The sequence below is a fragment of the Mastigoproctus giganteus genome, chromosome 1 (genome assembly GCF_048544385.1).
Source record: "Mastigoproctus giganteus isolate SK-2022 chromosome 1, ASM4854438v1, whole genome shotgun sequence".
NCBI classification, from domain to species: Eukaryota; Metazoa; Arthropoda; class Arachnida; order Uropygi; family Thelyphonidae; genus Mastigoproctus; species Mastigoproctus giganteus.
This window is the reverse complement of record NC_143575.1, coordinates 82581876-82598879: the sequence shown is the minus strand read 5'-3', so window position 1 is coordinate 82598879 and position 17004 is coordinate 82581876. Positions and strand designations below refer to the sequence as shown.

The window sequence follows — 17004 nt, the reverse complement described above, 5'->3', positions numbered from 1 at the left end:
ATTAATTAAGAAATGCTACTACTTACGTGATTAATCCATAACACAATGCCTTATGAATAAGTACAAGCGGATTTATTGATGTATTATTTACGACTCTCGTTTTAATGCTATTAAATATAGAATGTAGGCATATTATAACATTAACTACCATGCCAAATTAATAAAATTCTATAATACTAATTATAAATTCGTATATTTAGTTATAAAAATTAACTTTATATGAAAACCGGAACAAAACAGTAACTCTCCTAGTGTTTACCACAGTTGTTATATCGTTTTCTGCTTTGCTCTGCGGCAAAGAAGTTTTTTGAATTCCTTCCAGACGTAAGGAATATTTATGGGATTTTGTCATCCCACGGGTAAGATTTCCTGGCTCTCTCTCTCTCCTTCTCTTTCCCTCCCTCTTCTGGAAGCTTGGAATTTTTTTATTCCACTTAACAGGAAATCAACCACTGACTACATGCAATTTACAGACACCATATATGGGCACCTCATGGCCCTAATTTCCCTTGCTCCAATTTAAAAAGCAACAACAAAATAGAGTTCCGAAAACGTTTTCAGGGCGCGCGATTCATTACGCCGAAAATTGATTATTAATCTTACTTATGAACCTTAGCGATAAATATACAAAGATTGATGATTCACAATGACATCAAAAATTTGTTGCTGCAAGGAAACTGGACTGAGAAGACTGAAACCATTTGAACTTTTGATGGAGTTTGATTTTACAGTTGTGTATTTCTTTTACACGTAACTTGTGTCTCCATGACTAGCATATAAATACGCAAATAGAACAGAAAACAAAGCAAAGATCTTTCCTATATATAGGCTGTAAGCATCGACGTTTTTTTTTTTTTTTTGTACTTACATATACACTGGTGTTCAAAGAAAGCGTATCACTTAGGAATTTCACATTTCTAATCCTTTTTCGCAATGGTATGTTACATTAATGACTATCATCACAAAAGTGTATATTAATAGTTAAGGCAAAGCTAAGTAATATTTGACAGGTGCTCTCAAAATATTCCAAAATGAGCATTTACAACCTTTATACAACAGTTTTGGTAAACACGACAATTATATCTGAAATGTTATCAGAATCCCACAATTTGCTTCAGTTTATCATTTTAAATGGAAAACAAAATGAAAAGTTCACCAAGTGCAAATTAATATTTAGTTGAACCGCCTCTGCCCCTGATGACAGCAGCACACCGTCGAGGCATTGACAAGATCAATTTCTGAAGATAATCAACTGATAGTTCGTGGTTCCAAACACGAATTATGAAGTTCACGAAAGGTTTTTGGTTTATTTCTGGCAATTGCAGATTCCATACGATGCCAACAGTTTTCTATAGGATTCAGGTCCGGCCTGTTTCCTGGCCAGCTAAGAGTTGTAATGGACCGTTCTTCCAACCATTTTTTCACCTGTAACAAATGTAAACACATTACTGTCGAACCTCTAATGCAGAAGTGAAGCTAAAGTAACTACGGAAGTGCCGACTTACACTTTTCGCCCGATGACAAGGAGCAGAGTCGTTCTGAAAGATGCAGTTACTTGGCAGGTTGAAATGGTCTCTAATGGTTGTCAGCAATTTGCCTTCCAATATAGCCAGGTATCCATCGGCATTTACGGAACCTTTTATAAACTGCAGGTGACCTACTTCGCGATACGAAATGCACCCCCATCTCATTTGGCTGGTAGGGAATTTCACTATAGACACCAAACAGTCTGGATGGTATTCTTCACCACGTCTACGGCGAATCGTTTGTCTCCCATCAGAGCCAAGCAGGTTGAATTTCTTCTCATCCGAGAAAATAACTGACTTCCACTGCTCGGGGGTCCATTTGACATGCTCCTTACACCAAATTAATCGGACCTTTTTCATTTTTTGTGTGAGGAGGGGCTTCTTCTTAGGACGACGTGCTACAAGTCCATTTTTGAAGAGGCATCTTCTGACTGTCACTGCACTTGCTACAACTCCTGTATGTTCTTCCCATTCTCTTTTCAGCTCAGACGAAGAAGCTTTACGTTTTTAAGGGATAAGCGCTTCAAAACACGGTCCTTCAACACACAGTATTCTTGAGTTTGGAAAGAAATCTACTCACTGTCGACTGATTACAAGACACTCTATAAGCAATATGACGGGAAGAACATCCTTCCTCACGTAAAGCAACAATAGAATTCTTTCTTCGTGGTGTCAACTGCACGTAACTCGCCATCCTGACACAAGCGAGGAATGACTGCAACTCTTGCAGAGCTTGCTTATATACGTATCTGAAAGTAACAGCTGATTCAATAATACGTAATCACCTACGCGTGTCAATCTTATCTGATGCAATTTGTAAGAAATATTGCCATATACTTACGTTATTCGGACTACAATTACAATTTTAAGGGGTGATGCACTTTCTTTGAACACCAGTGTATGTCTGATGTAAATATAAATATGAGCTTATTCTTAGTCAAGTTTTTAACTGCTATTATTTTTACTAGTATAATGATTAAGACATTTCTCTTGTGGTATCAGCTTTCGCTACTATGAATTCTGATGTGCTGTCAATTGCTGTTAAGTGTCGCATGTCTTATTTGGGCTGGTTAATCTAGTGGCGAAACTACAAAATACCACCAAAGTCCGCTCTGAGGGAAGCGAAGTTAGTTTGGTATGGCCGCAGGTGGGGAAGTTCAAGAATCTCGCCGGAGGTGGAGGGTTACAATTTTTACTTTTGTTATTGTTTAGGCCTGTAGTTTACTTGTTTGGGAAGAATAAAATTGTTAGTCTTTCTTTAAACAGGGAATAAAAGATTAGAAAAATCAAGACAGCGGGCTCAGATGTGGGAGAGATAATGACCTTTAATTTCTTTGATGAAAATTTAAAGACTTAAAATTGTCAACAATAATGCTATACTAATAATTCCGCAACGGAAGCTGGTTCAGATGAGGAAAGTTATTGAAAAGCAGATAAGACACGAATCCAGGAAGCTGTTGCGAGACAAAATTTTGCAATTGCGCTGGCAATGTAGTGAATACTTTTTAAGCCGTATTTCTTACATGAATTTTACGAAAAAATATCGATATCGCCCAGAGTGAAACAAGAATTAAGCAGCCTACCTGTAATAATGTTTCAAAAATATTTGCCGTAATAGTCTTCTAAGATCGAAATTACGTAGCTTATAGTGTCACTGTCATTTTTAATTTAAACGAATAACTTTGTTTTAATATGCAGGGAAAAAATTGTCATTTACGTTACTGAAAGATGCGGTCTTTAAAAATAATTATGCATAACTTTTTTCATTGACGTAAATATAAAACCATTTTGTCAGAATAGCTAATAGAAAATCGAATTTCTTGTAGCCACTCGCAAGTTCTGTCGTTCGAATGATATCACAGAAATGACGATATAAATGTTTTATAAAGGCTGGTAGTTGATGTCGACTCCTATCTCTATGATGTGGATGTTGGGAATTTTCCACTCATCCAGCCAATTACACATTTATTTCTCTGTTAATCTTGTACTATACAAACGGGATTTTGATTTTGTCTGATAAAGATTTAATTTAAAATATTAAGTGGGAGAAGTGAAGGGACATGCAGGGAGCACAGTACGATAATATCTTGTTACTTAATATTAGGAGGAAATATAACAATTTTGTTGATTGTACAGCTTAGTATGTTTAATATATTTCCATGTAATTGTAAAGAAAATTATTGTTTTTTTTTTTAGCAGAATTGTTATATTTTTCTCATATTATTTAGTTTCATGGTTTCGTCAAACTCGTACGGTAAAAGTTGAACCTAGAGCGTGATACACATTATTTACAGTTTCTTTGATTAATTTTTATTTATAAATTATAAAACAGCTTTTAATTACTTAAGCAGTTCCTAGAAAATATTTTAGAAAAATCTTAATTGTTTCTAAATTATTTTTCAATTTATTTTTACCTTGGACCTCTTTAAAAATATCTGACTCTGCGTTATCTGCAGAAGTTGAGGGGTCATTTGAAACAGCTGTTGATTCACATATGTTTTCTTCATCCATAATCGTTAACAGGTGAGATGGGATTCTATTGGATAATCTCTCTTGCTTTCGCCATTTTGCTCTTCGATTCTGAAACCATACCTTGAAAAAATAATAAATCAATAAAGCATCTTTCAGTACGGAAGTAATTAAAAAGTGAAGTTGCGCTTAATGCTACAAAAAGAAAGAAAAAAATCGTTATCTAAAAAAATGTATATAAGTAAGCAAAATGTATATAAGTAAATCTAAAATCGGTTATGAGCGGTGAACTTTAGTTTCTTGTTATCCTCCCACTAAAAAAAAAAAAAAATCTAAAAGGGATTCGTAAGAGTTTTAAATTACATCCTTTGATTGTGGAATGTCCCTTTTCGAAGTGGGGCCCCGCGCTTAAAGATTCTTTATTACAGTAATTACGAGACTGATTTAACATGATATGATTACAGTACACGTTATGTGCTTTCACGGCGATAGCCTCCAAATTCACGGTACTTTTCTAGTCTTTTTTTCAAGATTTTAAAATTTTTCGAATGGTCTCTGCTGGTACGCTAGTATTCCTGTTTAACGTGTTATGTTTTCTCGCAGGTCATTTTGGTACTTCATCACAAAAATCATTTTGTTTGATAATTTCCTAGAAGTAGGCATCTGCTAGCGTTAAATGAGGCGATTGAGGTGGATGGGGATAGCGATCCTTCTCTAAATATCCCCGAATTGTTGTCCTAATAACTCCATGGTTAACCTCACAGTATGACTGTTGCGCCTGTTAAAATCATTGCCGTTTGTAATTGATTTGGGGTGACCAAATCAATTCACTTCATTGATGAATTTGATTACAGTAATGTGAACCACAACGCTTCTGGCTAACAGTAACAATATGTCCGTCCTCATCTGCGATGAAGTTTGAACTAATCCCATAAAAGAAATGACACTCTATATTATCACACGTTCGTATGAAAGAGCATCTCAACACGTTCAATTGACCTCTTGAATTCAAGGAACCGCTTTGTTTGTCAGCGTATCCAGATAGAAGCACATTACATTCATTAGTAAAAAAAAAATTCTCATTTTCGTACATCTCTAGAATCAATATCAACTTTTCTTTGGAAATTTCAGAATTTTGTCAATGACCTTTCCCTTAGACTTGTCAGTAACGCTTTTCTTGGACTTGAGTTGCCTGCAAAATACGTCAAAACACTATCAATTTATATAAAAGTCTGTGAAGAGGGAAATAAGCTGAAATGCGGCTGTGTGATTTATTTATTATACTGCATTGAATTAGAGGAACTATTTTTGAAAATGGGGCTGTTTTGGAAAGCACAAAAAAAAAAAAAAACAACAACAACAACACAAAACACTGTAACTCTCACACATTTCACTGACCACAGCCGTATTACAGGACAAAAAAAGATCTCACGGACATACACCCCCGCCTAAAAGATTGGAATCACGTTTCATTTTTCTTAATTTAAATTTTTTTTATTTAAATAGGACTAACTTGTAAGACATTTATAGAATATTCGAAAATATTCCAGAAAGGTGTAAAAGACTCCTGAGTGTGGTAGAACATTGCAGAACATTCCTGAATGTAGAGAACATTGTGAAATATTCCTGAATGTAGAGAACATTGTGAAATATTCCTGAATGTAATAGAACGTTGTAGATGATTCCAGAATAGTCTATAAAGTGGAAGTACAGTATTGTTTCAATATCATAGAAGATTGTAGATGATTCTAAGTTGTTTTTCAATAATATTAATCGAGGAGAGCTGTAACTTATAAAATCGAACACCCGTCATTCAGAAAGATGTTTTGTGTAAGTTTTGTTGTTTCGTGATAAACATGGCAAGAATTAAAGAACTGAGTGCTGACAAAAAGAAGTTCTATTATAACTCTGTATAAAGAAAGTTAACCCGTGAGAGGCATTGACAAAAACTAGGTGTTTCATTTAAGTACAAACTACCATATGACTATTCAAGGAGACTGGCTGTTTAAAGGACACACAGTGGCGTAGCTACCATGTGGGCAGGCAAAGCAATTGCCTCCGGGCCCGGGCTGTTTAGGGGCCCAGCGTCTTTGGCTAATTTTATTTAAGCATAGAAAACGGTGTAGCGAATTCTGTCGATTTCAACGAAATTATAGATATTTTTTCTACTAAAAAGGCTAGGAGACAAAATTTTCATTAAAGTTTAAAATATTTGTTATAAAACTTTTTTTGTGTAAGTAGACTAGATTTAACAGTTGGTTACTTATTACAATGATTTGTTTTAAAATTACCCCAAAACTATTATATGTGTGTATGTGTATTTTTTTCCTGCGGTGTTTATTTACGTTTCTGTATATTTTATTATGTGGTTTTTTTTTTTTTTTTTTGTCATTTATATCTGTATGTAATACATAATAAATATATACATAAATACGTATATATTTATTATTGTTACTGAGGTTTTATGTTCATGCATATTTTAATTCAAATCTTATTATTTATAGATATTATTCATTTACTTGAATAATAATAGGCTTGAATTTTTGTTAATGTGAATAAAGATTGCTTACTACCTAGTTAGCTTTATTTACTTCGTAGATATACAGTAATTTTTTTTCACCGATCATTTTGTATGTATTTCTGTTGATCTAATCTGTAATTAAAGCTATTGGGTTTTGTTTTACAATAATAAAAAATAGGGTTTGATATAAATTCGATATTTATTTTTTAATACATCATTTATACCTTCAAAAATGTATTAATTATATTTATTACATGTCTACAGAGGCAGAGGAGGAATTATTATGGTTTCAATTTTTTTTAATCTTCTCGTGTTTATATTTTTTACTCCTGTTTTTGCAATTTTCATTAATTAAGTAGGGGTCCGAACGTGTTCTTTGCCTCCCGGTCTGAAAAAGGGTAGCTGCGCCACTGCGCACCAAGATCAGGAGGACCGAACGTAACAACGGAAGCACAAGATAAGACCATAACACGGATTTCTAAACGCAATCGATGACTTAATGCGCCTGAAATCTGAGCTGAGTTCAATAGGAACAGTGAAACTCCTGTGTTTACATCCACTGTAAAATTTTGTCTTAAACAAGCTGGACTTCCTGTTCGTTTCGCCGTCTAAAAACCCTTATTTAAACAAGAAAATCGAAAGAAACGATTGACTTGGGCTAAGAGCCATCAAGCTTAGACAAATAACGAGTGAAAAAACGTACTGCGGACCAATGAATCCAAATTTAAAATTTTTGAATCCAAGTGCAGAGTTTTATGTGAGATGATCAACTGAAGAAAAATGGTGTTGTATTGTTTAGTGATCTGGAGTTGCTCCTGTTTTCTGGAGTGGGTGACATCGTCAGAATTGAAAGAATTTTAAGAAAAGAAGGCTATAAAAACTTTCTTGACCGTAATGCAATATACTCTAGACTTGTATTATAAAATTTCTTTGTGAAAGAAATTTTATATTACAAAACAATCACCCGAAGCACAGTTCTAAGCTGTTCGGGGACATTCTAGCAATAAACAACAGGAGGGAGAGGAGTATTGAGGGAGTATATGATGTGGCCACCTGAATCGCCTGACTTAAAACCAATAAAGCTTTTATAGGATCATCTAGATTCTAGACCGTCAAGTCCGTGAAGTCTACTCATCTTCACAAAATTTATAAGGAAACCTTTAAGATCGAATAATGTTTTATTCGATCTTAAAGGAATAATGTTTGTCCAGTGCACTATTATAAGATTAATCGACAGAATGCCACGTCTGTGAAAGGCAGCGATAAAATCTCGTGGAAGATGTGTTGATGAAAAAAAATCAGCATAGTTGTTAATATTAATCATTTCAATTTTTTTTTCTGTAAAATTTTCAGTGCTTAATAAAAAAATCTTAAACAATTTTGATAGTTTGTTATTTTTTAATATTAAACTTTCCAAACTTTTAGGCAGTAGTGTATCTTATCTCTGGCATGTGTCCTGTTACTTATAAATGATGCTAGAACTAGGGGACATAAATTCAAGTTACGGGGGGAAATGTTTAGATTGGATTGCAGGAAGTTCTATTTTAGCCAGCGAGTTATAAATTACTGGAATAAGTTGCCTTCATGGGTGGTAGAGGCCGACAGTTTGGGGAAATTCAAAGGTCATCTGGATAGTACTTTCGGGTAAGGGAAGCACATAGGATGATAGGTTTAATTTCCTTTTTATTTTATTTTTTTTATTTATTAATTATTATTATTTAGTTATTTATTTATTATTATTATTTTTTTTTTTTTTTGTTTTTATCATTGTTTTGTTCGGATTTTTTTTTTTTTTTTTTTGGCTGGTGCAGCATAAGCCATAGGCTTTCTTGCACCATGCGGCCGTTACTAATACTAATACTAATACTAATATTATTTCAGCAGTTAATGCCCCTATTATAGAGAACATATAAATAAATAAATAAATGTGATCTTTATTGTAAGGTTCCTAGGTACACGCAGGTACCCTACCTTTACAAACCCTTCAAGGCACTAAGCCAGGGGTTAACAAGCGACAGAGATATCATCTCACCGGAAGTGTAGTAAATAAATAATAGGATAAATAAATAATAATATACTATATAGATATATACATTCTTATGCTGTACGGCGTCAGTAGTTTTTGATAACCGTACTGTATTTTTGTCATTGATATAGCTCGATATTTAAGTACATTTTGTATGGGCTGATTCGATTTATTATGGCAGCTTAGTCAACACGATATATCGCTATCTGGCTCGTTGAAAGAGGTCTGTGTTCGATTGTCGCCACTGAGTGGAGGAATTTTCGAAAGTCCCCTTTAGTACAGGCTGTAATTAGCCGATCTCAGTTGGGGTTTCCGTGAATTATTCCATATTTTTCAGCTCGCACAACATGCACATATCTGCTGTGAGCACACACTTCTACCTCTGAATGAAAAAAGCCGATAAAAGTTACTCGCATCATTGACGAGATTCGACTCAGGTGTGTGGGAGAAAGTTGATTATAACTGTGCCACCCATGAAGACTGCTGTCGGCGGGAAGGGAATTTAATTCTTAGATTCAAAGATTTCTCTATTTAGCTCTTAACTTAATAAATATTTAGCTTTGTTGTTGTTGTTATATTTTTGCGCCAAAGCAACTAAGACTATGAGATATCTTCGTATTTTGCTGTCAATTGTGTGTATGTCTGGGCTGCGATAAAACTAGTCACAGCCTTCAGCACTTCGTCATCATGATGGAATTATCATGTCTTTAATGCCTTTCATAGATGTCCAAAGGTATAGAAGAAATTGCCTGAAGAAAAATCAAGTTGTAAGGGGATCCTCTACCACATCTATTTACACATAATTAGAGGTGGTAGAGGTCTTGATTAGGATCAAGTGACATCCGATCACCTACAGCAGAATACATGTATATTCTTCTGTAGGTGATCGGGTGTCACTTGACCAAATGATCAATTAACACTATAAACCTATAGCATGGAATGACGGAGTATCCTCGAATGCCATCCGAATTTCTGTGAACGTGTCGTATAGTTAAGCATTAACTAATAAAAAAATTTAAAAAATGAGTGAAAATATAAAAACAGACACAAAAAATTCACGAAAACTGAGCTATCTTGAGAGTTTTTCTTTGAGGGAAAAGCCATGAATGGTTAGTCTGTTCTGTAATAATACAGAATCAAGTTCCTGAAGAAAATACCGAAAGAGGGGAAGTTATGTGCATGTTCCCCTCATCCCAGGCTCGATTTAGAAAAATCTTAACAACGAACGCTAATATTTGGCACTAAAATCAAGATTAAATATATTTTTTGTCAAAAATTTATCCAACATAATGCAAACATTATACATCAGTTCTCTCACAGGTTCTGACATCGGATTACACGATTAATTACGAATTCGCTCGAAACTGTAATCGGCAGTGGCCATCGCAACATTTTGAAAAAAAAAAAAAAAAAAAAAAAATTTGGAACTTTAACGACGGAGTGTCTTGAGTTTAATTTTATACATAGATTTATCAGCAGCGCTTCGTCCATTTAAATTCTAAATACTTATCCTGTCTTTCTCCGTATCTGCAGCTTACAAGATCAAGCCATTGAAAATTTCACAAAAGATGCTACTTGTCCACAAAATCTGAGTATTAAATATAATTAATTTCAAGGTATAATTAAATTGATTCTGATACCTGTACCCTTGCCTCCGTCAAATCGATCTTCATTGCTAATTCTTCTCTACAAAACACATCTGGGTAGTGGCTTTTCTGGAATGCTTGTTCAAGTTCCTGCAGCTGATAAGGAGTAAACGTTGTCCTGTAGCGACGTTGCTTTCGTTTACCTGTGCTTGGAATTGAACTAGGAATAAAGAAGGCTTTTTGGAGAATTCATTTGATAAACATATACAGTGCACGCCGCTTATTATAATCACGGATATTATCCTTTGTTTAATGTAATCGCTTTTAATGAAGTCCCAACTAATACATAACCTAACCAAAAACACCGTTTATTGTAATGAGTTCTTCGGTTTATGTTATCCCTTTTTTACCTTATCACGGTTGCAGTGAAAGTGATTATATAACATCCCGATTTGTTCTTCAACTCCCAGTTGTGGCTAGTTACTGATTTTGTTTAATACCGTTCTGTTATTCCGTGAAAGAAAGAAAGAAAGAAAAAACTGTATGTGTACTTTAACCCTTTCCTAATCCTTGATTTTAATATTTTCTTTATTTTATATTGCGTGATTTGAATGTTTTCTTTCTATACGCGTCCACTTTATGTACACATTTCTACTCTGCATGAATAAATAATGCTGAACAGCTCTATTATTGTTGTCAATCGCTTATTGCTATTATTTTAGCTGAGTCCCGAAGTGATTACAAATAAGCGGCATCTACTGTATTTTAAATATTTCATAAAAACTTGAAAAAAATGGAATGCTATAATTCTTCAAAGAAATGATAAAATACAAGATAATCGGAGTTAAAGTACGTGTACTCTCTGTGTTATAACTGTCGCAGGAAAAAAAAATGTCCATCTTTAATGTTTCTTGAATTTCTTTTCTACTATTCGTTTTCTGCTTAAATGATTTTAAGCAGGAAAGGAGGGGTATCTGGTCGAAACTTAATAACATCTGGCAAGATCGATGGACTGCGTCAGTCAAGGGCAGAATCACGTACTAGTTCATCGATGATGTACTGTTTGCTTCTGATCGGCAAATTTCATCTTGGTTCTCTCCTAGTATCTACACGCCTTTTCTCATCACTGGGCACGATTCCATGAAATCAAAACTTGTTCAGTTCGGTTTAGAAAATAATGAACCTTGCCTTTGTCAGCAGCGAGAAGACTGGCCGCACATTGTCTTCCGCTGCCCTTATTATTGTTACTTTAGAAATTTCCTACTGGAAAATGTTCTGCAATTCTCGCCTGATAATATAAAAGTTTTGATTGAGACTGTCCCCAATTTCAACCATTTTCAACAGAAGAAAGCAGTTACTGGCAACTTCCACGACGAGTTCCAACGACGCATCATTGTGAATGGATGCTTTCTTCTTGCATCCTGCTTGCCTTTCAGGATTATCCTTAGTAATACTGAAATTCATGAAGCCTTCAGTGGCTTCTTTATTTCCTTTTTTTTTTCTCTCTAGTATGGGTAACTAGAGAAATCTGCTGGCACCCACCGATTTAGCACTCACTGATTCGATGGGTGCGGAATCTGCCCTTTTTTGGGTAATTAAGTTAATACAGGCCCAGCTCCTCGTGCTGAGGATGGGTACCGCTTTGCTGCTGCCCAGTTAAGGTGACGCATACAAACCACATATGATCTACCATTGACCAAACTGCAGAATTCTGTTAAAAAAAACGATGTAAACTGGTGGAGTTGAACTCTGTTCCAGGCGCCGCCGCTACACTGAACAGTTGCATGTATACATGTATATTTGTATATATTTATATATACTGAGTGATCACTGAATTATAACCATCCCTATGAAAACTGAATGCGACCCGTTGACCACGTGAGGTACGAGAGTGCGCAGTTAGTCGACCTACGTAGCATAGATAAGGTGTCAGTAGTTCAGTAGGTAGTAAAATTCTGAGGGGTAAAAGGGAAGGATTTATCGGTCTTTGATAAAGGACAGATTCTGGGTGCTTAACGAGCTTGTGCCTCGATTTCCCAAACGGCTCAACTGGTGGGGTGTTCGAGAGCCGCCATAGTTAAAGTGTACCAGACTGGCGTAAAAATGGTCAAACAACGACCTGATGGCAAAACTGCAAAAGTTAGCGAAAGGTTGATGTTAGAGGTGAGCACCGGGTCCGACGACTCGTACAGGCGAAGAGGCGCAGCAATATTGAAGAGTTGACTACCCAATACAACATGGGCCAACCCGGAACAAAATCGGGCATGACCATGCGTCGCATGCTCGCATGTATGGACTATATCAGCAGACGATCCCTACGGCATCCTCCCCTAACCAAGGTTCATCGGCGTAAAAGACTCGCCTGGTGCAAAGAGATGCAAGTCGGACGTTAGAAGATTGCAAGAAGGTGTGCTGTCGGATGAGTCACGTTATTTACTCCACACTGTGAATGGTCGTGTACGGATTTGGCGTCAACAACATGAGCCCTTGATCCATCATGCGTGGTATCAAAAGTGCAGGCCGGTGGAGGCGGTTGTATGGTGTGGGGCATGTCTTACTGGCAGGAAATTGGACCCCTGGTGCATGTGGAACAACGTATCACTGGTCTCCGCTGTCGTCAACTGCTTGCTGACTGTGTACATCCCGCTATGTTATACTTTTCCCGAATGGCGATGGTGTCTTCCAAGATGACAATGCGCCGAGCCATTGGGCACTTGTTCAGGAATGGTTTGCAATGTGCAGCATGTGCAGGAATGGTTTGAGGAACACAGTTCTGACTTCCAGCTTATCGATTGGCCTCCGAACTCCCCCGATATCAATCCCATACATAGAGCACTTGTGGGACACTATGAAAAGGCATATCAGACGTCTGGATACACCAATCACCTCCATACCTGCATGCTGACTGCATTACACACAGCATGGTTGGCCCTACCTCCAGAACGCTTCCGACATCTTGTTGAATCAATGCCACGTCGAATAGCTGCTGTACTAAGGGCAAAAGGAGGACCTACAAGTATTAGGTAGTGATCACTCAGTGTATGTAAATAAAAAAAATTGAAATTGAATTGAAATCTACTGCCATGGAGCTCAACAAATTGCCATTTCTGAGGAAGAAAATCCTTTTATCTACGGGCCTTGGATTCAAAATAAAGATGCCTCCTTTCTTCTGTTTTGTTTTTTTTTTAACCCTAGTTAACTCGGCTTACATGCTTCTTTGAACTCGTTAAATATACAATATCAATTTTTTTTGTTTGTATTTCCTGTTTGGGCGGCTCCTACAACATAGGTTCATCTCCTCCTCGTTACCCTGTTCATTTTTACAGACTCTGTTAAGGTTAGCGTGTAATGTTAAAAAAAAAAAAAATTTTTTTTTTCATACTGCAAAAGAAATTCCCGTGTCGGATGAAGATAGAGGAAAAGAAAGGGAGGAAGAAAAAAAACGTTTTTTATCCCGCTTAGGAACTTTTCATCCCTCGCGGGAGAATTACAGAAAAGGGGGAAAAAATAAAAGAAAAAACTGTAGTGTGTGTGTTCTGTGGTGTAGTATTGAGTTTTGGCCTTTTGGCTACCTAGAAGCAGCAATCACCTGGAAGACTGCGTCCAGGTATTCGTCCCTAGCCACGGGAAGGCAATACTTGCCCTACTACTTGTTCGCCCTCCTCCATGAGGAAAGAATTAATTCCAGTTAATGAAGAAGAGGGGGAAGAGAGGAAGGGACTTCCCAGCCCAAAGAAATCCCAAACCGAGACTGACTGTGAGAGAGGGGGGAAATAAAAAAAAAAAAACACTCCTTAGAACAAGAGAGAAAGAGGGTGAGGCTATCCTGGTCTGGGGACCCCAGGACAGGGAAAAACTATTAAAATAGACTATTATTTTTAGGCCACCCGAATAATTAAATTCATCTGCCGTGCTATGTGTCTTATGTCTGTTAATTGCGTGTGTTCTGTGGTAGATTTGTCTGTTTCGCTGGACGAAAAATTCCAGTTTCTGGAGGAAAAACCTTGTTATCTACGCCTGAGACCGACTAACTCAGCCACGGAGTGAAAAGAGCCCATTAAAGCTCCTCACGTAATCGGCGGGATTCGAACCCAGGCCTTTACCACTCGGCGTGGGGAGGACGGTGACGATAACACTGTGCTACCCGCGCAGACCCCAGGACAGGGAAGTATGCGGGGGAAAAAATAAATTCATTAAATTTAAAAAATAAATAAATAAAAATAAGTGAGATTCCACACCCGGCCGCAGTAAGGAAGAGAGCAGCAGCCGGAGTGCCAGCTAAAGAGAAAGTGTGAGAGAGAGAAAAAAAAAAAAAAAAGTTTTCGATCCTGCACAGGAGCTTTTCATCCCGAACGGGACTGATAGGGAAAGAGTGGCATGAGTGCTATTGCTACAACGGCTACAGAAAGAAGTCCCAGAGCCAGTGCAGAACACGAGGAGAGAGAGAGAGAGAGAGAGAGAGAGAGAGAGAGAGAGAGAGAGAGAGAGAGAGAGAACTTGTTTTAAACCCGGGGCTGGTCCGGGTTCGCCCTCAGAATAAGCCTCTTTCTCCGAGCGAAAGCTTCTTTTACAAAGGCCTGGAGTGCTGCAAGATTACTTGGTGTTTCAATTAGTTGTTCCACTGCAGTTTAGGAAACCTCTGGATGCTATTCCTCAGCTGTTCCTCTGGATTCATCATATATTGCACAGTCGAAGAGTATGTGGGACCAGTTTTCCTTCGCTCCACAAAACCAGAGGTCTGACTCTGCAAGCCTAAATTGAAACACTCTCATTGAAGGCCCCATGTCCTGTGAGTAGATAGGTTTCCATTATGAGAGTTAACCATTTGGTAACAGATTTTATTCATACCGAATGTTACATTCGGTATGAAGTTTTTCGTGACTAGTCCCTTGTTGGTTGTGTCCCATCGCGTCTGCTATATATTAACCAGCTCATTATAGCAGCGCAGCCTCTCTGTTTTCACGTCCGTGTTTAAGTTAAGGTGGATGCCTAGGATTGTTGCAGGAATCCTCCTCCGTATTCTGTAGCATAGTCCCTTATAAACTACTAAGAGGTCCAGTGGGAGAACCCCTGCAATGACTTGTGTTGCCGCTGTGACGACTGTTCTGCAAATCCGATGGGTGGGTGGCCAGGAGAATACCCCGTTGGACAGAGTTCAGCTTCTCTTTAATTTTACAATTAATTTTCTTGTGAAACCACGTCCCTACAGCGAATGTGACTATGGGGAGGAACACCGCCTTGTAATAAAGGAATATTATGCGCTTGGAGCGCCCTAGTCACTCCTGGAGAGCCTGACTATTGAGGCTGATATGTTTCTTACTTTTATGTTGAGATTCTGAAGATGAGGGAAGAAAGAAAGTCTGTGGTCAGTGATGAACCCTAAGACTCTAGTTTGGGTCACAAGAGGTAACTGCGTGCCTTGGATATAATGTCGTTTTTTTAAAAAACGTTATTGTATTATATTATTATATTAAGATTACCCGTAATTTAATACATTAACCCATATTTTTGTCTGTAAATTGCGTGTGTTCTCTGGTGGATTTGCTCGTTTGCTGGACGAAAAATCCCTAGTTTCTGGGGAGTGGGGAAAGACCTTGCTATCTACGCCTGAGACCGACTAACCACTCAGCCACGGAGTGAAAAAAGCCCCACTAAAGTTCCTCGCGTGGAATCCACCAGAGATTTGAAATCAGGCCTTTTCCATTGGTGTGGGGAGGACGGTGACGATACCACTGTGCTACTCGCGCAGGATATAATATCAGTTGTCATTTCAAGAAACAACAAAAAAAAAAAAAAAAAAAATTTTCTGTTTATATTCCGGGACGACCAAATGGTCAGAGGAGTTCACATGCTAGACAGAATTCAAGAAACAGCACCGTATTCAGCAGTCACGGGCTTGAACCCCGGTCACTCAAGGCACGTGTACTTATGCACCCGCGCGCCTGACGAGGTATGTTCGTGTGTTCGTGTCAGACGGCACCTGGGATTTCTCCCATCTCCGCTGCGCTCCTGACCACTAGGCTACGGCGGCATGTGTTAGTAACGACATCTTTTGCTACTAACACATATTACCTAGCTAGGCCGGTAGATACGTAGGGTAGGTTGCGACAAAAGTGTACCGGACATACACCTGAGCGACCACTTTATTAGGTACTCCTGCCTGATAGCAAGTAGGTCCCCCGTTGACCTTGAGAACAGTCTGGATTCGTCTTGGCATCGACTTAACAAGATGTCGAATGTATGCCATAGGGATGTTGGTCCGTATTGACTCAATTGCGTTCCACAGTTGACAAATGGATGGCTGCAGAGCCGTGGCTGTCGTAGCCGAGTGGTCACGCGCGCTGGTGCATAAGTACACGTGCCTTGAGTGACCGAAATTCAAGCCCGTGACTGCTAAATACGGTGCTGTTTCTTGTATTCTATCTGTCTTGTGAACTCCTCTGACCGTTTGGTCGTCCCGGAGTATAAACATAAAATTAATTTATTTATTCATGTTGTTTGAAATGACAACTGATATTATACCCTGCGCGAATAGCACAGTGCTATCGTCACCGTCCTCCGCACACCAGTGGAAAAGGCCTGATTTCGAATCTCGTCGATGACGCGAGGAACTTTAGTGGGGCTTTTTTCACTCCGTGGATGAGTCGGTCTTATTACACCGTCAGCACCACTAGACTGCATTGTTGACGCCTGGCAGGATGGCTCCCTGGACTGATGCTGTTTTCATCATATTCTGGTCCTCCCAAAAGCGTAAAACAGCATTAATTGGGAATCGTCAGAACAACGTGTTTTTAATACTTCACTGCCCAGCTCGGTATTCCTGGATCCACTGTAACTTTACCGCCTTGTTTTTTTTTTTTTTTTTTTTTTTTGCTG

General features: G+C 37.9%; 1 protein-coding gene across 1 annotated transcript in view; it reads right to left on the bottom strand.

Moving 5' to 3' along the window:
- The window catches only part of LOC150090938 (uncharacterized), a 37925-nt gene that overhangs the window by 10605 nt on the left and 10316 nt on the right, over positions 1-17004 (bottom strand). Inside the window, exons 3-4 of the mRNA XM_090378232.1 lie at positions 10183-10348; positions 3941-4118 (exon numbers count right to left, since the gene is read on the bottom strand). Of these exons, the coding sequence (XP_090234358.1) occupies positions 3941-4118; positions 10183-10348 (344 nt within the window). The remainder of the gene's footprint in view (positions 1-3940; positions 4119-10182; positions 10349-17004) is intronic.